We start from the raw sequence: 24,584 nt of genomic DNA on the forward strand, positions 1-24,584 counted from the left end.
GTTGGCGCCATGACAAGACAGCGGTATTGTGTTTTGAACACACCCGTTTGCTAGGAAGTCACATGTCACCAAGATTTGTGCCATAGTTTGTCCTTCCAAAACTAAATATGTTGCTCACCACAGCCATGCTAAACGACACACGCTCTGGCTTTTTATATCGAAGAGGCACACCTCATCCTGCCCTCGGAAATCAGTCAAAATTTGGCCGCAGTACAGGGACATTTGAACATCTCCCAGTTTGCCTGGAGGTGAATCAACATAAAAGCCTGGAGCATTTTTAGATTTGCGGATGGGCGGGAATGGGGAAATGTGAACAAAACGACGACGGAGACTGCACCTCGGCCAGGCACAGCTGCGCAAAACAGACAACAGAAGAGTGGGGGAGGGAACTTGGCACCATCGGCACACTCGGAGAGTCGGAGCAACAAGCCAATAATAATGTGACGAAACGTGCTTGTGAGGAAGATGGGGTGGGGAAAGTAGAAGAAAAAGAGGGATGCCAAACAAATTAGAAGCGGAGTCAAAGTTGGAACTTATGCTTTATTTGTTTGATTTGGAGGGTTAACATTCTATCAGACCAGAAATTCACAGAAGGGGAGGTATATATTGTTCCAGACCTCAAATTCAAGATTTCAATAATGAAATGTAATTTAAAGGCTTAATTTTTATCACTAGATGACACATGTGTCAATGGAGTGCCTTTTTTTTTTTTTTTTCCTAAATGTGGTCAGTCATCCATGGGTTAACGCAACACATTCCCACAAGAACACAATACCCATTGTGATCTCTGCTGGTGGCAGCAGCTTGATTGATTTTTCTCCAGTATGAACCGCAGTCATGAACAGTTCCGGAATTCCAAATATCAGTACACATTTGGAGCGCTTTTACAAGGAAGAAAAGTCATATGATACCAAGTGGCTGAAAACAAGTTTCATCCAATAAGGTTTTAGTTAGAAATGATTTATTGCGGGCTCATTGTTGTATCCGCACAATTCTTGTGCTTCACGTAACTTGTTTACCAAATGGTGAGTTCCCGATTTCCTTGGCTCCTTCACCTCCTTATCAGCCGGCCTGTCTCTTCCCCCCTCGCGCTGTTACTCTGCTGTGGAGGATGTGATGAAAATGGCTGTTTAATCATGCAGAGAGGTCAACCAATCAAAGGGCCCGGCTGAGTGATTTAAGGGCCTATTCAGAGCACAGCTGGAGGAATAGGGAAAGGGAGAATGACACGGTTTGGGTTTTTGATTGCTGTATGGCACAGGTCGCCTCTCATCCACTTACCACCGCTTTTGTTTCACCAATAATGCTTTGCGATGGATTGATATTTAGACAGACAGATGGACGGGCAGAGGGGGTCGACAACAGATTGACACCCAAAGTAGCGAACCGAATGGCTGCTTATCCGACGTTTAACGTCAACGGCGTTCGTCTTATTTTTTTATCAGGTTTCTTCTCTTAACCACACAAACGCACTCGGATAATTACGATCGACATATTCTGGCTTTAAACAAGACCGTTCTTACCTGTATGTTAATAGTAGAGAATGACAGATGGTTGGCAAGAGCAAGGGAGGTTAGCATGGACAGAGATTATGATTTAGTTCTAAGTCCCTTTCAACCTCCCCCCAATATCCATCTCATGATTTATCACATGGCTTGTCATTGACTTCACCTCTGCTTTAAACACACCGCAGCTCGGAAGATTTGGACAATCTTTCGTTCAATAATATCTCCAAACAATTACTTGATTATTCAAATACAATACGATTAATTTGATAATCGTTTTGTTGTCGATTAATTTTGACACCTCTATAAATAAACCTTGTCTAGAGTGGAATGGATAACCTGTAACCCATTCACATTAACAGCTCTTAGTGTTTTATGTCACACACAATGAATCCTTATTAATTATTAGTTGCCTAATCAAAATATGAAAGTAACTCACGAGCTGTAAAGTAGAGAAGAGTTTGAGATTACATCACTTTGAACAGCTGCAATATTCTGCAGCAGTAGTGAACGTGTCTTCCGTCTTTGTGTGACGGATACAGCCGCCGAGTTAGGATGAGTGGAGTACCACTCCAGGAGATAGCTGCCCTCTTGCTCTGTCTCTCTTACTGTGCCACCTGCCCCCCCTAAATTTCCCTGACCTTGCGTTGGCGTGTGCTGATGAGTACTGAGTGGATACACTCGTGAGTGGTGTGCACGCACTCGTGTGAGAGTTGGAAAAACGTGGGCGATCTATTTGTTGTGTAAATGCGAGCCGCTAATTGACTGCCAGCTTCTCCTTCAGTGGCTGAACCCTGCCCTCCGCTGTGTCCCGGGGATCCTGCCAGGGGAATGTATGCCCCCCCTCCTCACACACGAACACATTCAAAGCACCCTCCAGTTCTCCGCGTTCCTCTTTTGGAGCACGACTGGCACGGGGCCAGCACGAGGATGGTTGCACGGCGCACTCATCTGCTCCCTCTGTCTGGCAGTTGAACTTCTAACGAAAAGCTGCTCAGCTTTTACGCATCATCACTCGCTGCTCTTTGACATTCTGGAGCACAATCAATTATTGCGTAAAACACAATGGCTGCTCGCTTTGCCGCTTTTGTGGTTTTTATAATGGTTAGAATGTTTGATCTTCTTTCAGTCAAGCAGAGGATAAAAATTAACTAATCTGACCTGTTGCAGTCATCAGAATTAAGCTTGAGTCTATTCAAGGTGCAGTCTTGTAGCTTTGGTAGCCGGATCACTTTTAGCATCTGCTCTGATGGAACTGTTGGCCCAACAGTTAGTTGGCTAAAAGCCCAGATATCAGAATAAGATATCATAACAGTGCAACAATGAGGTGTTGATATTACTATTAAGGTAATCGTCCGGCCCATTTAATTCTCTGATATTAGCTCTTTTAAAATGTGCGAATTTATCTGGTCAAATTTAGTTGTGTTTTTTTTTTTTTTTTCAGATTACAACATAAAAAAAATATTAAAAATGTTTTGTAATGGTCAACTAACAACCATACTACCTTGAAAATAGCCAAACATTAATCATGGAACCAAAACAAAGTTCGACCAGGTTAGTGTTTGTATGCAACAACGCCGGGAAATACTGGGTGTTGTAAATTTAAGTTAAGCTTAGCTTCACACATCTAGTTTTCTTGCGGTTGTCGTGACCGCTCACAATCAGTGACCAGTCCAGGGTGTAGTTTGGAACCAATTTATTGTGACTTGATTCTGGAAGACCAGACTAATTGTAGATGCTCCCTAGCAAGTCAGTCTGTGAGTCACTCAGAGAAGACATAGAATCTAATTTTGTACACAATGATGTTGAAGAAGTTGAAGAATGAAACGATTCTTAAACTGCAGTCAAAATTATAGCAGCCCAGAAAAGAAACAAACACACAAAGGAAGGATCAGACTTTCATTGTTCGGATTCTCCCAGGCTAGTCCATTGTTATGCCGAGGTAAACATTTGGGAACACAGAAAAGAACAAACAAACAAAATGACACACTCTGTTTCGACTGAAAATGAAAACGAGCGACTGTGTTTTGTATGCAATGCATCACCGTAGACGACAGTTCTGGAAATGACGGCAAAGTGGATGGCATTGTATTAATGCATAAATCTCCACAAAGGCTGTCAATCAAATTGCACCATTCTGACATAGTGACGTTTGGCCGCTTGGCAGCAATCTGCTCTTTTTAAAATGTGCAATAAATTCCAATAGTATGAACTTAAATCTGGACAGTTGTGTCTGATGATAAGAGACAGAGTAAAGAGCAAGGGTTTAACATCAAGTGTGCTACTTTGGTCCCAGCGACAACAACAACAATGGGATTAGCTGGCACGCTAAATACGCGGGACCCAGGCCAAGCCTCTTAACCTGTCACAATGCACGTTTGATATATTTTGATACACTCACCTGTGATTTCAATGTGGGGTGGGACAAACCTTGGCTTCTTTTACTAAACTAAAATGAATAAATACATCTAACGCGAAAACGCCCCAAAATAAAGCCAGACGAGTATTCAGTTTGTTTCTTTTGGTCAGCGTAAGAAATTGTCTCGTAATCACAACATAATTTAGGCCTGCATAAAGTAAAGAGTAGATGCTGGAAAAGGACTTTGGCTGAAACACAAATGATGCCGCACCCTTCTCTTTTTCTTCGGTTTAGACAACAGAAACTTTCATGCAAAAATGTTAACGCTTGAAACGAAATATTTCGAACATCATATGCATGCAATCATAACAATATCTTGGATTGGACATATTTGGAATTACATTGATTTCTTTGGTATGGTTCTCATCGCAAATTTTTGAGTTATCAATGACAACATTTCCCCAAACCTCAGCACGGTACAAAAAAAAATGGAGTCAGTGGCATGACGTTCAGCCCAGGATATGTTCGACTTTGTTTATCACTGCAGTGCTTCGTGAATCCGTAGACTTTATGTCTAATGTGTGATTTCCAGCTCAGCTCATCATTTTTACCACTTGTCTCAAGTAGGCGAGTATTGTCCCTAAGTCTGAAGATATATGAGGACGTGCTTCCGTTCTATTTTTATCTCGTGTTTATGTGCATTGGGCCAGTGGAGCAGTTAATTCCCAATGTTACCCAACAAGGTTGTCCGCCAGGTATATATACTATCCAAGACTTATTTGAAAAAGAGAGAAAGGAGATTGCTCTGAAGTATATTTGGCGAGGGAGTGTTAATCTATTGTGCAACATTTAGCAAATGAATGTCCTGTTTTGAGCCCCACTCTAATCCCCATGTCTGTCAGTTGCCAATAAAGCTTATTGAATCACTTGACTATGTGCTGCGAGAGGGAGGAAGCGGAGAGTGAGGATGTCAAATATGGGTGAAGAAAAAAAGTCACACAGACACAGAAAGAGCAAATTGCTCTTCCCGCTGCCTGCTGTTACAGCAGTGTTGCAGCCAGAAAGGCTGTGTTGACGCTGAGTCAGCAGGACTTGAACTGGGGGGGCCTGGTCTGTAGCTCCAGGCTTGTCAGTAACATGTGCCCATACAGGCATAGTGTCAGACATGTTGCCCTATTCTCCTCAGCCCTGTAGCACCGGCGCTAACTATAGCTACTCAGCCAAGCACTCTTAATTAGTAGCTGCTGCCGCCCGCCGGCCGTGCTCCGGCGCCACTGTGGTAAAGACCCAGTCCCGTGTGTGTTTGTGATGGGAGGCTTGTTTACGCTCCGTACAAGTGTCAATGTTGACAGTCAAAGCGTGGTACAGCTTTCATTTGTGGAGGCCACTTTTTCCCCCCTTCGATTGTAAATCGAAGAACATTTTCCGACTTGTCTGTAGGGTTAAACTCGCTGAAATGCGAGTCTAAAATGGGACGTCTGTAACAAGTTCCGTTCATTGAAAAAAAAAAATTGTGTATTGAATTCACTCAATTTAATTTCATCAAGTGATTGCACATTATATCTGGATCCAGACATTTTTTTAAATAAATGTGTAGTGTAATTACAAAAAGTGTCTCTGGGATCCAGATGATTTATCTCATGTAACCTTGATGAAATGAAATTGAGTAAAAGCCACAGAAACTTCTTTCAGTTTAGGTTCTGGGTTGTGTTTTCTTATTAAGGTTTGAGTGTGTGCGTATGTGTGCATCTGGAACTATTTTTCTTCCTCAACTACTTCTGAAGACATATTATGGCCCTTATTATTCCTCAACCCCATGTTTTATGATACAAGGTTTTGGGGAGTGCTGATTTTGTGCTTGTCGCTATAGGATTTTCCCCAGAGGGCACCCTCTCAGATTTTGGAATAACGACCAACAGATCACCACGGCCAGAGCTCTGCCAAACGCAACCTAACTAACTGTGCCAGCAGACCACCACAGCCACTGATCTGCTAATCATGACTTGAGTAATTTTACCGCCAGACTGCCACAGCCACGGGGTCTGGAACCGCATGCAGCTGGAGAACAGACGTGATCGAACGGAAACAGCAGTGCATGCGCACACGTGCACACAGTCGGCAATATGGCACCACGGTAACCCAGATTAGCTTTCAATGAAGCTTCATTTAGGCCACACAAAGTCACAATTGCTGGATGAGACCTTTCAGGAGCCATGACAACCGCTTCGAGAGTTTTTTTTTGTTTGTGTGTTTGATGGACTTAGCAGTTGCGGTTGCTCTGCATAATCTCTTGATCTCGTTTAGTCTGGTTCTCATTTCCTTATCCCTCCTCCCCACTCGCTAATAAATCTGCTTAAAGAGGAGCTTGATTTCCAAGCGTGCCAATAAGTTTCTTTCCCTTAAATTCACACTTTGCTCTTCAAAAATACAAAATGAAAGACGATTCCAATTTACACACGCAGGTTGGTTTGCTTTAAAGATGCGAATGTTGCCTTTTGGGTGAGCACGCTTACCCCCCCCCCCCCCCGCCCCCCCCCCCCTTGACAAATCACATGATGTTTTAACAAGGCAGATCAGACCACGGAAGCCATTGTGCAAAACATCAAGGGAAGGGTCAGATGACCCGCAGAGGAAAGTGGATTGCACTGCTGCAATGGAGACCGGTTTAGCATTCAATCCCATTACCAAGCAGTGGCTGTGAAATACGAGGTCAATGCTCATTTGTATCAATGACATTTTTGCTTTTTGTTTGTTTAATTCACTCTTTGTATACCCCATTCTTTTCTTTGCCAAGTTTACAAAAAAAAAGTCCTACTAAAGTCATGCATGACATTGGCGTATTATCACTGTTGAGCGGAAATCTCCGAAATCCAAATTTAATATGTTTTCACAATTTTCACAACAGTAATATTTGGATTGCAGATCAGATTTCACTTCATTTTTATTTTTTTATCACCTCAGTCTAGATTACTGTTGGGGGCTCGGGAGAGTGGTTTCTCTTTGTTTTGAGCCAGTTCTGTCATCAGAAAGTGAACTGCCTGTGTGCAACTTTAGTTTGTGGTTAACCCAAAAGCTATCGTTAGTGGCTTTTAGCCGTAGTAGGTCTCAGCTCAGTGTCATTTCCCTCTCCTCCTCTTTTTTTCCCCTCTCACTCTCATCTTCCTCAGCTACTAGCCATCTCTCCTTATCACTCTTCAACTCTGCTCACATTACTCCTACTGACATGGTTTTTGGTTTTGTCTCCATTCTCAATCCACCTGCACAATGTGGTCCCACACAGAGTAGGACCTCTGAGGTTCCACTGGCACAAAGATAGCGACAAGATCTATGGACACAGTTTTGTTTGACTAAGATTGGCTTGTTTTTCCCCACAAGTTAAATAAATAAATCAAAATTGACCTACAGAGTCCGTTTGTGTTCAAATCCGGCTTCCCCCACCCTGAACGAGACTCACAATGGCAATGATGTTACTCGTCTTTCTGGACTGACCAGTAGTCCTGCTCCCTTCCTTTTGGGATTTGCTCCAAGAACAGGCAGGCGCATCTCAAAAGGTTGCCATCGCTCCTCTTCACACAAACGTGCTTAGTGTCTTGACAGTGTTGTAATTTGCGCCATCCATTTAGAAAATTACTCCAATTACTTTATAATCGAGACTTTTTTGACTGACAAGCTAAGAAGTGTCCACATTATGGACAAATGCGTACTTCTCCAAGTAGTCTCAAGTGGTCGAGCTATGTGACAGGCACTCAATTTCCTATTTGCTGTAGAGGGAAAAGCTAAACATGCACAGACTGTTCTGCTCTTATCTCTCTTCATTCCGTCCCGTTCTGCCTGGCTGGCTATCTGAAAAGGTATCGTTTGACTCTTCTCATCTTTCCCCCGCTTTCATTTTTCATTATTTTGCCTTTAATTTGCATCCCTTTTCCCTCTTGTCTCCTTGCTATTTTACTTTTTTTTTTAACCCTCAGTTGTCATAAAACATGCAATTGTATGAGTAAATCTCGATCTCGTTGATAAATGCGCTAACATACCGTATTTTACGGACTATAAGGCGCACCGGACGAAAAGGCGCACCTTCAATGAATGGCCCTTTTTAAAACTTTGTCCTTATATAAGGCGCACCGGACTATAAGGCGCACCATTAATGCATCATGTCAGATTTTTAATCCAAATCAAATCATTCTCCATTTTATCTTTTTTATTTCAACTTCAGACGCAACAAATTACCTTATAATCACAAAATAATGATCCATAGTCTTTTTGATTCATGATTCATAGTCTTCAGCGGGCCACTTATGATTGATTTTATGACACAATGCTTCGGGCCAGTTTAAATTTAGGAATTTGGTCCATATATAAGGCGCACCAGACTATAAGGTGCACTGTCGGCTTTTGAGAAATTTTTAGGTTTTTAGGTGCGCCTTATAGTCCGGAAAATGTGGTAGTTTTGAACTGGGTCAAGTGTACTTTCACTCACAGTTGACTTTTCATTCCAATGAAATGGACTTCCACTCAGTGACCGTCAGCGTGGATGCAAGTGTGAACAGTTGTCAGTCCATATATGCCCCGATCAATGCTGAGTGTGGTCTGCCTTTCGCACAGTCATCTGTGAGAGGCCCCAGCTTCCCCATGACCCTGAAAACGATAAGCAATAACAAACGGAAATACTCTATCGATGGATTTTAAACTGTGCACATCAGTCGGGAGATATAGCTTGTGCCGCTTTTACACAAAACAAAGATTTCCAGGCTTTCTGTATAAACTATACAGATTATAGTTGCGTTACTGGTTTTTCATTACAATGAGGCAGCGTTTTTATGAATACAAAAATAAAAGCAATGAAGGATTCCGTTGTTCAGCTAGAGGAAATTAGTTGTAACGTGGTATGGTTTCTGTCTCTTTGAATATGCTTAATGAAAACAGACATATCACTTGCGACTGCAAATGAGAAGCTATGAGCCAGAGCAAGACATGGACATAATCCTTTTGTGGAATGTGTAGGTCAGCTAATGGCAAGCTACTCCGTAAAAAAAGCTTTGAGTTTAAACTTCAGTGTGGTCCAAGAGCAAGTTGACCATGCAACCGCTACAGATGATTTTTGGCTCAAGTCTCGCACTCAATCTGACAAGGAGAGACGATATTTATAGCATCATTAAAATATCAGCATGGAAGGATTTTCTTAATGCCTTTCTCTTTGAAAGGACCCATTTATACCTGCTAGCTCATTGACGTTGTTTCAAAAAGTTTACCCTGAAAATCAAAAAAAAGCAAAAAAAGGTCAAAAAAAGCAGTATTACCAAAGAATGTGCTTTTCTTTAGCTCCAGGTTAAAATCACACAGCGTTTTTTTGCATAGTGATAATAGATTTGTCCCATAGTCACATCTTTATTCACGCTTAATTAAAATCTTAATATGCATCGTAATGTTCACTAACTAAACCTGCCACCAGGCATTTTCCGCCCTTTAACACCTATCCAACCAGCTTGGGAAGCTCAGACAATGACATTGTGGGAGGTATGAATAGCTTTTAGAAACGAAGCGCTTTGTGGTTGACCTTAATTGTGGCTAGCATTCTTCAATGTTGATTTAAGTAATCGGCTGTCTTGTTTGAAACGAAGCAACCGTTCACACATGACAGGGGTGTGTTTGCATGCAGTTCCCGCACTGGGTCTGTTTTTTTTTTTTTTTGGGACAAAACTGTACCATGTATCGGTAATATCTTAGGGTTGCTCAAATTGAAGAAGTTTAACTGGATTGGGAAAAAACACAACTCTTGACAGTCCAGATAATTGCATGAGTTTATTGAGATTTTTATTGAGACAAAAAAATATTTCCCCAAATCATGTGGGTTTGTTTACATTGAGAAAGTTTGTCATGATTTGTCATCGGTACCGGTTCAGCTGGTTCTTTTAGCTGAACTTTTGTCTGTGCTACTACTATTTAAATTGAATCAGGCTTGCTCCGGCCTTGACCTACATTCTCGCCACCTTCTTCACACACTGACACAGACGCACACATTCACACAGACGGAGGATTTATGACACAGAAAGAAAGACCCAGTCGAGAGAGATTACAGCGTAAACCGCTAATCTGACGCTGCTTTTATCGTTTTGTGTGGCGACTAAAACGTGGGCCGGCTTTATGCGGGTGTAGAATTGGCACAAACGGTTGTTGAAACAATTTCCACATCATTCTTTTTTTCGCATTGCAATAGGTGGGAATGATTTATTACAACTGTATTGTGTCCAAGAATAATACCTGAATTCTAAAAAAATGTGAAAACAAACAAACGTTTATTCTTCTATCTCATAAGATTATTTTTTGTTGTTGTTGTTGGTTTTACATTTGCATGGTGGATACAATCAAATGCTCTTGCGGGTCATATGTTCGTGGTTCATAAGACCACTGCATTGACTTTAAACTATGTGTGACTCTTCACTCAGGATTCGATTCAATTCGATTCATACTGTGATGTCACCAATTTAATCTGATGTCACGATTTGACTGTTTTTGCTTTCATCAATGAATCCAAACGATCCGATTTACTATTAGCTTCTATTTTATCTCAAACAAATTAAACTGAATGACATTAAACCTTAACATAAATTATTTGGATTGGCCTCACAAATCATACCAGAAATACTCACCTCGCCCAGTTGCACTTGTGGTGGGACGTTTTTTTCCAAGCTGTGGTTTCGTTGTAATGAGAAGGTATCACCTTCAATGTAAAGTGGTCACACGACAGAATCTTGTCGCCTCTCCAGTGTTCTTCACGGATGTTCAGTTGAGAATCTTTCATTATAGAGCCTCCCACAGCTCGAGTAGGTTGTGTTCCCGACATATCCCCCGCCTGTTGGTAAAATCCATACTGCGTCCAAACATCCGCTTTTAAAGTATGCAGCATCCTTAGCTGTTAACTGGCAACTTCCACCCATCATTTTGTCCCGTCACTTATGTGATGAATGATGTCAGTTCCATGAGACCAAAAGCTATAATCATCTGAATAAAACTATCATTGACAACTGGCACAGTCAGGATAGACCATAAGAATATTTATCTAGCGCGCTGAAAATTAACAAATCATTATGATCGATTATTATCTGCCACGGCATTGATTCCCAATTGTTCATTGCCGCATGATGCCACCGCTTCGACGATATGATTGATTCCAACACCCCGAAGCTAACTTATCGTTTCATCGACCTACCACTACACACTATGTCGGGGTATTGTTCAAAAAAGCCAACTATGGGCTCAAGACCAATTCCTGATTGATTAAATGTCCTAATATTTCAGTCCATTTTATGTACCTATAAGAAAATATTAGGTCTCTTTAGGACTGTGAGTCTTAACAGGAGGAGAAAATTGGCGAAATGTGTGACTGGCACGACTGAAAGAGGATATATGAGGATAAGAGAATTCAATGAAGCGAGGTCCACAGGGGATGGAAGTCCATATAAAGATGCAGATGAAAACAATCTGTCTGCTTGCCATGTGTTATTGTAACCACAACAGCTCTATGCCTCAGAGATACTCAACTCTATCTTCACCAGCCAAATCTGGCACGGACTATCCAAACAAGAAATTGACAAACACCGGGACGGTTTTGCATACTGTCAAAATGAATGCGAAATATGGAAAAAGTTCCATGCACGCGCACATATGGATATACTTGTCACAATTTATCTTTCGCATTTCATATTATGCTGCGGAATCTTGGAGGTGATGAATTCCTCATTGAGGTGTGGCTGCAACACATTCCCTCTGCATTCTTACTCGGGGCTGATTTGGGGTCAGCGGTCAGACTAACAGAGCTGACATGAGTGTGTTAAATGTGTGTGTGTGGCCCTCTTTGTCCTATATTTTGCACACGCTGGTGGCAAGGACAACTGTGCTCTGTTCAGACACATTTCCAACTGCCAATAAATCTACTATTTTCTCTCATTATATGTAAAGTAGCCTGTTCAGGCATTTCACTGGCTACGTCAGAGTAGAAACTGGAGTGTCAGGGAATGAGAGCAAGAGGAATTTATATGATGTAGTGCCCACAGTCGGACTGTGGTCTTTTGCTGGCAGCTGGCAATTGTCACATGCACTCAAGAAGTTTCAGCTACCCCTCTGCGAGGGTTAGTTAGATAACAGGACGGTTTGGATATTAGTAGCCGCTAACTTTTTTTCAGGTCAGCGGAGCTGTAAATGTTATTTTGTTCTATCAACATCGATAAAGATGTATTGATACCCCTGATAGAATTTATTTCTAAACTCTATTTCATGGAGCTTTAAATGTTTCTTAAAACAGGAATGAAGGAGTTCAATTCAATTTCTATGATTTTCTATACAAATATTTTTTGGGCAGATTTTATAAATCTGGTGTTGACCAGATGGCGTTCAACATTTTGGCGCTTTATTGTATTGGAGCGACACACTCTTAAGAAACACTTTTGCGGTTATTAATACACATGATGTAGTTGTTGGTCTAGGATCAAATGGCAAAATTGCACACTGACAGATGGGCTTGGATGATTCCCGATCGTAGTCCAGTGATCCTTTGCAATTATGTAGACATTTTCTGATAATCCCATGCCGTCAGGGTAATGGCTCTGTCGCTGTTTTCAGATATTAGTTTATTGCGTGCGAACTCTCTTACAATCCTCCCCTTCTCCTGGTTCTCTTTCTTTGAAACTGACTTCTTTATCGGCCATATGTTACAAATACAAATGCAAATTTCTCAATTGTTGCCTCAGATTTGAATGAGATTTGTTCAAGCTAAAGAATAAAACAACTCATGTTGATTTTTTTTTTTCTTATGCGATTGTTTGTCTGTCTAGGGATTGCTCTCCTCTGTCATCCACTCGACAGTATCTTGGGGGATGGTAATCCATTCTTTCCATATGCAGATAGTGATTGCTAGATTAGGCAGACCCTGAGAGAGGATTATGGCTTCAGGACTTGGCCCCCCTACTATCTCACCTCCTCTCTAAGCATGCAACCCCCATCAGGCCACTTCCGTCCTTGCTTCCTGCAGTCTTGCTCTTCTATCCTTTACCCTTCTCTCTCGCTCTCTTCTCTTGGGTAAACCTCCAGTCTCTGGAGTGTGTTGGTTGCTAAATGAAGAGGTGGGGAGTAGATTAAAAGAGAGAACTGTTTTTGTTTGAGCCATGTGTGTATTTAACGTGCACGCATTCATGAATGGTATCTATACAGGGCGCAAGCTTACGCTTTGGGGTGTGCGCACAAACACACACGCGCATGACACACACAAACACCTCATGTGCCGAGGGCTTGCAAGGGTTGGAGTGTGTCCAATCAATGCGTGTCTTTTAAGTCGTACTTTTTGCAGTCGCCTCTCCAAATATGCTATGGCAGGGATGCATAATTGACTCACCCACGAGATATGTGAGTGAGTGTGTTTGGAATTTGCATTCATTATAAGACATTTCTTTATTTATTTAACCAATAGTGCACATTTTTTGATAAATACATTTACTGTAAGAAGCTGTGGTCTATTTTAGTATATGCAAATTTTTGTTGTAATAAATTAACATCATAATTTAGCCTGTGTACAGTGTAGGCGATTGTATGCCAATACCCCAAAGTTTGGAACAAGCTCATTTTTAAATTGAGTGTAGATAAGGCAAAGTCTGTAAAAGCCCATCTTGGCCGAATCCCTATTTCTGGGTCATTCCACTCCTATTTTAGTCTACTTACTTAATCTTTGGCACTTAATGTTCTCCTGTACTCGACGTGATCCACATGCTGTGATACGGTGCAAGGGGCAGAGAATTTGTCTGAGCATCCTTCCACTTCTTCTTCCTCCTCCTCCTCATCATCTTCCCTCCAGTGCAACCTTCTCCTCCTCTTTCTCCCCTCCAGTTGTGAATGCTGTAATTGATATGCCACCGGCAATAAATCAGCACTGCACCGGGGTGAGCAATGACCATTATCGGAGCGGACAGGTTTGAGGAAACTGGAAAGAGGGAGTGATGACTCCCCCTCCCCCTCCCCCACCTCTACTCTCAAGAGACTCTGGAACCTCATCACTTGACCTGAAACACCACCATCACCTCCTTTCGGGATTCCCACTACCGTCAAGCAAAACAAATTTATCTCGGGTTAAGGCAATGACCCTTCGAGCTTTTCCTGCCTTTCCTCACCTCACTTTGCATCCCTCATTAGTACTCCAAGTATGTTTTGACGTACGGAGGTTCTCCGTCATTGCAAGGAGCATCCGGATCTCAAATCCAATCAAGTTGACCCCTTACTGCCAGTTCACTGTAATGCTTTTCCCTGACGTGATAACATCTTCTTTTCCTTTGACACGGTGGCTGCACATTCCAAAGTGTCACTCCTGCCTTGGGATGATTGACATGTTCCCTGCACGGTGCCGGATGTGGCTAACAGTCTGCCGGAGTGCTTACTTGCAAAGCCAGTCATTGCAAAACTGTTTTATTTATTTATTTTAATTTGGTCTCCTCCATATTCACTCATTCTTTGTCCTGCTTCTAGTCTTAATTTTAAAATGTCCTTTATATACATTTCAAATTGCCATCTGCCAACACTTGAAAGACCTTTTTTTTGGAGCTTGTGCGTTTTAATAATGTGGCAGTTTGTGTCCAAGAGGAGACAATATGGGCCTGGCCATTGAATATTTGGTAACTGGTACATTAAGTGTTAGGGTTTTCCAGGTTATCTTTATCATAGGATTATGTTGGAATGTAGACTATAATGATTAACCAATCTTGTCTTGCTCTCACAACGCAGTAAAATAATGTGGTTGCATTCTCTGCTTGATTGACCAGCTGCAGAGGAAGCAATCAAAGTTGTTCTGTTTCCCACAACATCCCCTGCTCTGATCTTACCAGAGGCCGGGGGTTCACCAAACCTGTCAACTCTCAACCCCCACTCTGTTTCTCTTAATAAATATCCGCTTGCAGGAAGGAGAGTCCAGAGATCTATTCGAACATCGCTGCACGCACAGCGACGAATGGACTCTCCACCTGCAGGTGTCAAAAAGGACTTACTTGTCTCCCGTGTGGTTCTTGCAAAATATTGTTTGAGTGAGCAAATCTCTAACATTTAGTGTTGTGTTCAAGTGCCTCATCCTTGGTCTCCTGCTCAAGTGCATGTGGAGCGCTAATTAAAATGCAGGAGTTGTCTTTTGTTTGGCTCTTGATGGCCCTCACCAATAAATCACCCACTCTTTTTTCCCCCCCTGTCTTTTTGAGCATCACCTGCTCCACCTTTTAGCGTCTTTATAGTTGTTCTTATCTTTCTTGTGTTATGTGATGATAATTTATTGTGGGGATCAACCACAACAAATGAAATCAATTATTATTATTAGCTTTAAGTAATAACTTATTATTTTAAATACACACATTTGCAAAATGTTATATTATATTGAATTGTATTATATTTTATATGCATTATCTACTTACGATGACGGCCGTAGCAGAAGCCTTTCCATCCAGTTCCGCTGCATTAAGTACGAATTGATGCCACGCCAGCTGTGAGAAAAAGCAACTATGTGGAAAACGCCGCTATTATTAGTCATTTAGTTTGCCATCACATCATTTTGGACAGTTTGATCAAAGTGAAAATCTTTACCATCTTTTCTCATGATATGAGTAGAATGATTGAAGTCTTTTTTCATTTAAACAACACAACGCTCTCATATCTTCGTAATATAAGTCGAAATAAAATTCCCCGAAGCTTGTAAAGACCAGGTGGTTTGCTGTTCCCACTTGCTCTCGATCCACGTAGGACAACAAATGTAGATTTGACAACACGCGTTCAGTCCTCTGAGCTTGGTTAACTGACAACTTGACCTTCTCCCTGATTGATTGATGCTAGTCAGATAGCCTTGCTCCCGCCACCACCCTTGGAGCAGGAGGCAGAAACCTGGGACTCCATTTGATTATCCCCTATGTTACGGCTTTTGCCTCCCCCCTCATCTTACCTTCCCGGACTCCATAATGATTCTCGTCTTTTCCGATTTGAAGTGGTCATAAAACACTGTTTGTGTCGACGCTTTGATTGTCAAGGTAGTCGTGAAGCACGGCTTCCCTGGAACTGAAGTGTTCAATTTAGCATAATCAGCATTTACAGTTGATCTCTGCTTGGTGGGAGAAGAATTGGTTTGTCAAAATAGTCGTGCACACATAATACCAACTCTAAATTTCATAGTTACAAGGTGACTATTGCTGTTATGCAACAATGCGCACCGGCACGTAATCTAACATTTGCCTCCTCTGATTGAAGTTATGATATTACAGATTGGAATGTTATGTACGTTACTTCTTCCAGAAAGTCTTATGGCTTCAATAATTGGCTTATGCCTCCTCTGCTATCTTCCCTCATAATTAAATGCCAACACACATTTGCCTTCCAGACTTGATTTGATATCATTAATTCATCAAGGTGGCAAATGTCAGCTTTTTTTTTTTTTCCCACCCGTCTCATTTTGTCTGTTTAATTTGTGAGCCTTTAAGGTCCCTCTATGCTTGATGCATAATCAATGGGAAATGTTCCTCAGTCACTAACGGTGTTTTTCTCTCTGTCTTGCAGGGCTCACACAGCGTTCCTCTGTGGATGATGTTCCTGATGATGGCGTGTGACGCCGCGAACAGGGCAGTGGATCAATAGAAGTGTTTGTTCCCCACTTCATCTTTACATACTTCTCTTGACAGTAGACCTGAAAGACTCCAAATCTTGACTTGGAAGTCAAGTTTGCACTCCTCCTCCTCCTCTCTTTCTCCTTCCCCTCCCCCCAAGCCTCTCCTCGGGACAAACCAAACATGTGCTCACAAGCTCGAGCAACAGTTTCCCCTGCTCTCGGGAACCTGTTTCCTGTGTTTGGGTTTTTACTTCTCATGACTTCATCCTTCTGCGGAGGCCAGCCGCCAGCTTTCAAACGATTTGCACCTGCAGAGTGGGGGCTTACGCATTTGGCCATTCACAACAAAACCGGAGAAGTCTACGTGGGAGCTATCAACTGGATTTTCAAGTTGTCCAGCAATCTGACCAAGCTGCGCAGCCACATGACTGGACCGGTAGTGGACAACGAAAAGTGCTACCCTCCGCCCAGTGTCCAGTCGTGCCCTCATGACTTGGCTCAGACACCCAACGTGAACAAGCTTCTTCTCATTGACTATGCCCAGAATCGCCTCATTGCCTGCGGTAGCACTTCACAGGGAATCTGCCAATTTCTACGTCTGGATGACCTCTTCAAACTGGGTGAGCCTCACCATCGCAAAGAACACTACCTGTCCAGTGTGGCTGAGTCGGGGACCATGTCAGGAGTCATTATAAGCTCCCCTCATAGTTCAACGAGCAAACTCTTCATCGGAACCCCCATCGATGGCAAGTCTGAGTACTTCCCAACCCTCTCTAGCCGGAAGTTGATGGAGAACGAAGAAAACGCGGACATGTTTAGCTTTGTCTACCAAGATGAATTTGTTTCCTCTCAGCTGAAGATTCCATCCGATACTTTGTCCAAGTTCCCCGCTTTTGACATCTACTATGTATACAGCTTCAGCAGTGAACAGTTTGTGTATTATCTTACAATGCAGCTGGATACTCAGCTCACTTCTCCCGACGCCAGCGGCGAGCAGTTCTTCACCTCCAAAATCGTACGCCTGTGTGTTGACGACCCCAAATTTTACTCCTACGTCGAGTTCCCCATTGGTTGTACTAAAGACGGCGTCGAGTACCGCCTGGTTCAAGATGCCTACTTGGCCCGACCAGGCCGTCAACTGGCAAATTCTCTGGGGATCTCTGAGAACGAAGACATCCTCTTCACGGTCTTCTCTCAGGGTCAAAAGAATCGTGCCAAACCACCCAAAGAATCAGCGTTGTGCCTGTTCACGCTGAGGAGAATAAAGGAGAAAATCAAGGAAAGGATCCAGTCTTGTTACAAGGGAGATGGCAAGCTTTCCTTACCATGGCTTCTCAACAAGGAACTGGCGTGCATCAACTCGGTAAGTGTGTTTTGACTTTTCACTTTTGGGGCACTTTTGTGGACATTATGAATTTATTCTATTTATTCTTTCTTAAACCATATGAGGCAATGGAGAAGAGTTTCTTTACGTATGTCCAACCCCCGTTTTGGTTCTTCAACCATTTTACTTTTTGAAAGCATTCTACCCCACTAGCATGCTCAATTTCAGTACATTATAATCGAAATCCCTTTTGAGGGTTTTTTTTCTACGAATGCACGTGTCCTTCATTTAGAAGGCCTTTTTGCACATTAACTACTTTCCACTCTGTTGTCTAAAAGAGATGGCTGCTGTGCCGCAAGCCTTCTCTTTATGCTCGTTCATTTGGCTGTGTTCAGATTTGTTTTGTTCGCTAGCGTAAGTGATGTGAAGGACCCAGCCAAGTCCCTATTCACCCTCCTTTATCCTTCTTCGTCATCAAAACTTCTGTAAAGTCACTATCTTTCCAGTTCAGTGGTCGTCTCATTCTTTTCTGGTTGATTTTTTTTATGGCGTGCCACACAGACAATAGCTGTGATTCAAAAAACAGGATCTCATTTATTTCAGTTGGACCCTTGCCCTTTTGCAAAAGAAACACATAAGTGTGTGCTTGTGTACAAAGTATGGAAGCGTAAGGAGTGCACGTTGAGTGCGAGGTCTATTGGTATAACATTCAGTAGAAGATCACGTGACTCTTTTGATGTCGGGTCCTGCACCTAGTGCTCTCATTTAAAAAAAAATATATATATAGTATATACTGTGTGTGGTGCTGAAGGCTTGGCTGTCTTGTTCCATGAGCCTGATTACCCTGACCTCATATTTTATTCATGTGGGTCCAGCGTTTTGCTCATACATGGCATCAGAATTACCGTAGGTAATCTAAAAAAAAAAAAAGGGATTTGTTGACCCTCCTGTTAAATGACAAAAACATTAAATCAGTATTAATCTGTGTAATCTTCTTTAATCAGGGTATTTTACATTCTTGGGAGCTTTAAATACTTATATCCCATCTTGTGTTCCCCATCTTGTCTGTCGCTCAGAATTATTTTGCTCATATCTTAGATACGATATGCTCTTCTCATTAATTATCATAACCCCACAGCACAGATGGATAATATTGTGTCCAAGATGGCCGCAGCAATGATTTAAGATGAGCACAATGGCCAAGCCGAATGACAGCAGTGAGGCTTGAGGGTCAGCTTCAGGTTAATGATGCCTGCTCCACTGCCCTCAAGCAGTGACCTCATGTCAGCTGCCCACCACTGACTGAAGACCATAACCACACTCAGTGGACCAAAGGACCTTAAATCTGACCTCACATAAATGGCCGATATAATTTTCCCGTGACTGGGACCTGGTGTAATCTAAAAGAATAGTCAAGACACTTTCAACCGGTTTGCCAGGTTCGCTAATGATGACAGACATTTTTTCCCCACCACTATACCTTCAACTCCATCCTCCTTTCCAGTTCTTGAACCCTTAAGCTAGTCTCACCCACTGTTTCCAAGCTTCCCGCAACTTCAAATGTGCTTCCGTCCTAAGTGCCTCGCCTAAGACTGCGTTTGACTGAGCTGTGTGGGAAAGCTGTTTAGTTTGACCCTGCGTTACAGCAGCACAGACGGCAGGCCAGGGAGGAGAGCGGGAGGCCGGCACAGCTGCTAGACGACGCACAGTCGTGATTGATGACCCCCCGAGCTCCACCAGTCCCAGCGTGGACTTCCTATTTGTGCTGCATCATAATTTTTGGCCTCTGGCAATCATTAGTGTGATGTGTTTATGGGCAGAATGAGATGGTGGCTGGTTCCTGTTACCTGGAATGGTCTTTGGTCTTTACACACACCACCTTCATGCTGCAAACTAGCTATTTTTTTCCCCTCCTTGTAGGCGTGTGTTTGTTCTGTCTTTTTGTGATTAGTGAACCTCTGACCTTTTCTTTGGTTCGAAAGTGGATCGATACAAACCAGTTCCACCGAGAAAGTGCACATGAAAGCGAGACAAAGTTAATGTGAAGAAAAAAAAAGAAGAAAACAAGACAATTGTTGAGTTTAGAGAAGAAAATAAGCCATGTGAGTGGGAACTTTAAATAGTCAGAGAGCACTGAAGAGCTCCAATCACACAGCGGAGATGAAAGACAATTTTAAGGACAATTGTAACATGGCGAGGCTGAGAGTCAGTGAGTATGATGAAACAGCAAATCATGGACTCTCATTGCAATATGAGTCATGCAAGTGTGTGAAATGGTGAAGTCCTTACATCAGAGAATCTCTCACTAGCCACGTTTACATGAAGCTTTGTATTCTGATAGGAACAAAACCCAAAGACAAATAAAAAGCATCCATTGAAACGATTGTATTGGAATAAACAAGCCAAATCGGAATTAAATTTCAGTCTGATTCACAGAATTGGCATATCCTTCCTTCCAATCCAAACAAAAGTAATTTCTTGCCATCAATCGGTACGCCCTGTAATGATGCGCAGTGATGTCATCGCCGGTCGGTCACTGCAGAATTCTCCATAGCAACGCCTCCCAGAAGGTGGCCCACCTCTGATCTTGGTGGCATCAGATTCCGTTATCGTCAACCGGTAGTAAAACAGGTGTACATGTCGTTGAACTGAACTCAAGAGTAAAAAAATAGGTCGCGATTTAGGAGATGTCCAAGCAAAAATCAAATCAAATGATCATTGGCGTTATGTAACTAGATCCTTTTTCTTACTACGATTATCGATCTCACAAGTACAAGTTGAGTAAGCAAGAAACATTGCTAATGTCCCAGACAAAGTGAAGGAGAATCGACTGTGTGAGACCCGCTCTTAACCTGATTAAATCCATCATGATAAATATCATTTAATGGGTGTAACTCACTTGTGGACCATGTAATACTCAACCCGACTGGAGTGGAATACCCAGAATGCATGTGTGTGGGTAAAAGTGTTGAAGTAATTTGCCTTGATTAATTGAGCCCGACTTGATGAGCAGAGTTAATTGGCAGTCTAAATGAGGTGAGCTCGGAGAACACTGATTGTGCAGGTGGCTGTTTATGTTGCCGCTGCTATTAGGTCACCTTTTAGATTCATAATTGTGGAATTTGTTTTTTTTCCTTCACAAGATTGATTTCAATGAACATCTGAGCACATGAGAAAGCCCCCATGTGTGAGCCAACGATGTCAAAGCCGCTCTGCACTCCAACCTTCTTCTCATCTCGTTTATTAGGGGATATTTTGCAAGAGACATCATGCAGCTAATGTGTGCGAGCAGCTCAGTTCTTCATGTTGTTTGACCTTTCTGTTGGTCTCTCTGAGGAGACTTTAGCTCAACAAATCCCCTTTCCCTCGCCACGCTTTAATGATACTAATTGTCAATGTAATTGGGTATTGATCTGTGTTGTATGTGTGTGTGGGTGGCGTGTTGCTTACATCGTTATCAGGAGTAATTAGAAAATGTGGGCCAGACAATGCGCCTGCAGTGCTGACATTCAACTGTTTTTAAATACTTCTTACACTATTAGTTCATTTTTATCTTTTGCACACAGGAGAGATATTTTTTCTTGGTTCCTTGAGATATGAGTTGAATTTATTCGCGAACCACGCTTTTAACTCGAAACACTGTCAAATTGAAATGAATGTCATTCATTCATTTTGTGGCTTGGCCCAAACTTTGCCGTCAAAGAATTGTTGAAGTGGACAAACGTGTTGGCAGTCTTTACGACACAACAAAAGCAGGCTCCAGTGGGAGCTTGGCATACGCTTGAGTGACAGATGACTGAAATGGGACATATCATCGGGTGTCACCCCGGTAACCGGAACTGGGAATGTCTGGGCAGCCATTGACAGCCATGCAATTGTTACCTGATCTCCTTTTCACATGCAGATTTTTCAACTTCTTCATTGTCACTTAGATCAATTTATTAGGGACACAATGTGGAGTTCTCCCTATTAAATTCATTATATTGTGGTGTGGATCACAGTTTCTATAAAATGTAGCTGCAAGAAAAGTTCTTCTAAACACATTGAACACCAATGTTAGTCACCTCAACGGATTTGCACGCAAGGAAATTCAGCATTATGAATATGTATTCTCCTAACCATTAGATGCTGAGTTGTGCCTCTGTAATAAATCACTCGAGTGTTTGTTGTAACAAGCACGCACACACACACACACACACTGCAGCACTTCTTGAAACAACTCTAGCAATTTCTCTACAAGTTCAAGGCTCCCGCTGAGACTTCTGGGTAATTTATGAGGCGGCCTCACCCTCAATTCTTCACTCTGCTATGCACATTCAGGTGAAGGCACCTGTGTGTGTGTGTGTTCTGTGAAAACTTTTGCCATTTGATAAGAAAACAATGTGAGAGGCTGCAGAGGAATTGGCCCTGTGTTTGTTGCCAGATAATTCATTTCCTGTCAAACCTTTGGCTCGCACAGACACACACAGACACACACACCCTCACAGAAGAGGATTATGTAGCGTATTTAGCGGCCTTATCTACAACCATCATGCTATACCAGTCCCTGTTATGATGGTCATGAGACAGTGGCCAGAGTTGGGTGTGACCTCGGAGTGAATTTTTCAATTTTATTTTAACCAAATGTTATGCTGTCTCACACGTAATGTGTACACAGCACAAGTTATTTCTACTTTCTTGATTCAAACTAATATTTTCCCTGCAATTTTAAGCTTCTGGTATGTTTTTCTCTACACCGGCATTGGTCATCAAAATCACATACACACGTCCCCTGCTGTTTCTTTTCAAGGAGCTGACTATTGATGAATTCCACTTGAGGCGGGCGTAATATTTAATCACGCATATTTTACTAGCATGAAATGTAAAAGAAATAGCAATCTCCTTTTTTAGCACGACTTGGCTCACGTGCATCCGTAATCAGCGGGTCTAATTGCGGGCGGTTTTGCGTGTACTGTCCTTGAATATTTAGTGCCGGGTGAATGACTATATTTCATTGGTGTGTTCTCGGTGTGACGTGAGTACAAATAGCACCTTCCAAGAAAAACTAGACCAGTGACCATTTGCTAACATGTCTGACTAAAGATCTCAAGTCAATTTGAAGTAGGCAGAGAATTCTGGAACAAAAGCTTCTAAACGAAATCACGAAAAGAACAATCTAGGTTATAGTGTGACATGTAAAAGAGATGCAAGATGAATAATAAATGTTCTGGGCCACTATAGGAGAAAAGCCACAACTACGCAAGCCGCAATGTACACACGGAATCTGGCTTTCTTTTGTTTGTAAAAGCCCGCTGTTCAACTCAGCAGCAGGTTGTTGGCTTAACTCTTTCTTCCCTGCTGCTTGTTGTGCGTCCTTGAGAACACAGCAGAACCTTAAATATGCTCTCTCATCAATAAGAGATCACAGAGGGGAGTATTCTTTCCAGATGGAAACTCTTTTTTTAGTTGTGGGTGCTGTCGTTGTCTATTTTTTGCTTGGTCATTTTTTAAAATTGATACCATGTGGAAAATCAATGTTCAAATTAAATGAAAGCGCGCATGCAATTTTTAGTTCAGGCTTCATAGAATGTTATGGGACTTTTCCCCACCAGTGCCCCATATAGCACCATGTATATGTGTGTTTTGTGTATGTTAGGCCTTTATGGACTTCAGGGAGTTCTGTATACAGCATTTCTGAGACTTGGTCTGTAGAAAATGGATTAACCCTTTAGACGTTTTCCCTTGGGCTGTGACGTCATGGCTTTACTTTGGTGCACGGATGGGGAGGGGGGGGGGGGGGGCGTGCTTTCCCATAGCTATACGGTTAAAAACTTTTGCCCGCTGACACTTGTCTTGCTCTCTGACATAAAATGGCTTTTTGGCTTGTTAAAGTGTCTATATACACAGCGAAGTAACTCACAGGTTGCTGCAGTCTAGTTTTGTGTGACGATAATCACAAGAGAAAGTTGTTTGAGAAAGGGGCTGTGAGTCTCACTTACTTGAACACACAGCCATAAATATCCATCAAACAGTCCAGAATTCCTTCGCACCCTGAGACAGAGGTCGGCAGAGATCAAGCTCTCTGTTGACTTTAGAAGACAATTGACTCTACCCATACGCATGCGCACATTTGGACTCCAAAGTGGATGAATGATAGATGCAGATTTGCCAAGAAGGGATGAAACCGAAATAGAAATGAAAAAGAAAGTATAATAATAATAATAATAATAAACTGAATAACAATGTGTTGATGTGCGCTTGCTCAAAAGGCCATTTAGTCAGATTGGGAGGGTGTGTGTTGCATGTTATCTTTTCTTCTCCCTGGATCAATTAGATAATGTGTAGTGATAAGACTATGGATTACACTGCCAGTTACTCACTACCTAAGTGTTTGTGTGAACCTCGTTTCCTGCACTTTGGCACAGTTATGCTAAAACAGCAAAGAACACATTTGATATCAATGATAATGAATTTATATTTATTAAGAAGAATGAAGACGAATGAATGAACGAATGAATGAGTAAATAAAAAAATTAAAAAATTGCATTTCCCCCACCCCAAATCGTTTTAAAGCTGAAAATACATATGACAGCTAACAAAATGTGGAAACGTGCTTTTTGTTGGACAGCAACCAACACGTGACTGTATGCGAGCACGCCTGACTGTTTAAGGCGTCATATGGGTCAGCGGAGTGCCCGGGGTGATCGTCTCTCTGGTGACACTGGAATGCTCAAAATATTGTCACATGGTCGCCACCAGCATGTCTGGGCACTTTACAATAAGCTTCAGCCATGATAGGGCTCT

General features: G+C 42.2%; 1 protein-coding gene across 3 annotated transcripts in view; it reads left to right on the plus strand.

The window, feature by feature from the left end:
* plxna1b (plexin A1b) overlaps positions 1–24,584 on the plus strand; it is a 125,394-nt gene that overhangs the window by 15,543 nt on the left and 85,267 nt on the right. For all 3 annotated transcript variants that reach the window (XM_088389191.1, XM_088389190.1, XM_088389192.1), the window contains one exon: positions 16,429–17,840. In XM_088389191.1, the coding sequence (XP_088245317.1) occupies positions 16,659–17,840 (1,182 nt within the window). In that variant the 5' untranslated portion in view covers positions 16,429–16,658. The remainder of the gene's footprint in view (positions 1–16,428; positions 17,841–24,584) is intronic.

This window comes from Syngnathus floridae, chromosome 11 (assembly GCF_059516105.1).
Source record: "Syngnathus floridae isolate MCC-2025c chromosome 11, RoL_Sflo_1.0, whole genome shotgun sequence".
Taxonomy (NCBI): Eukaryota; Metazoa; Chordata; class Actinopteri; order Syngnathiformes; family Syngnathidae; genus Syngnathus; species Syngnathus floridae.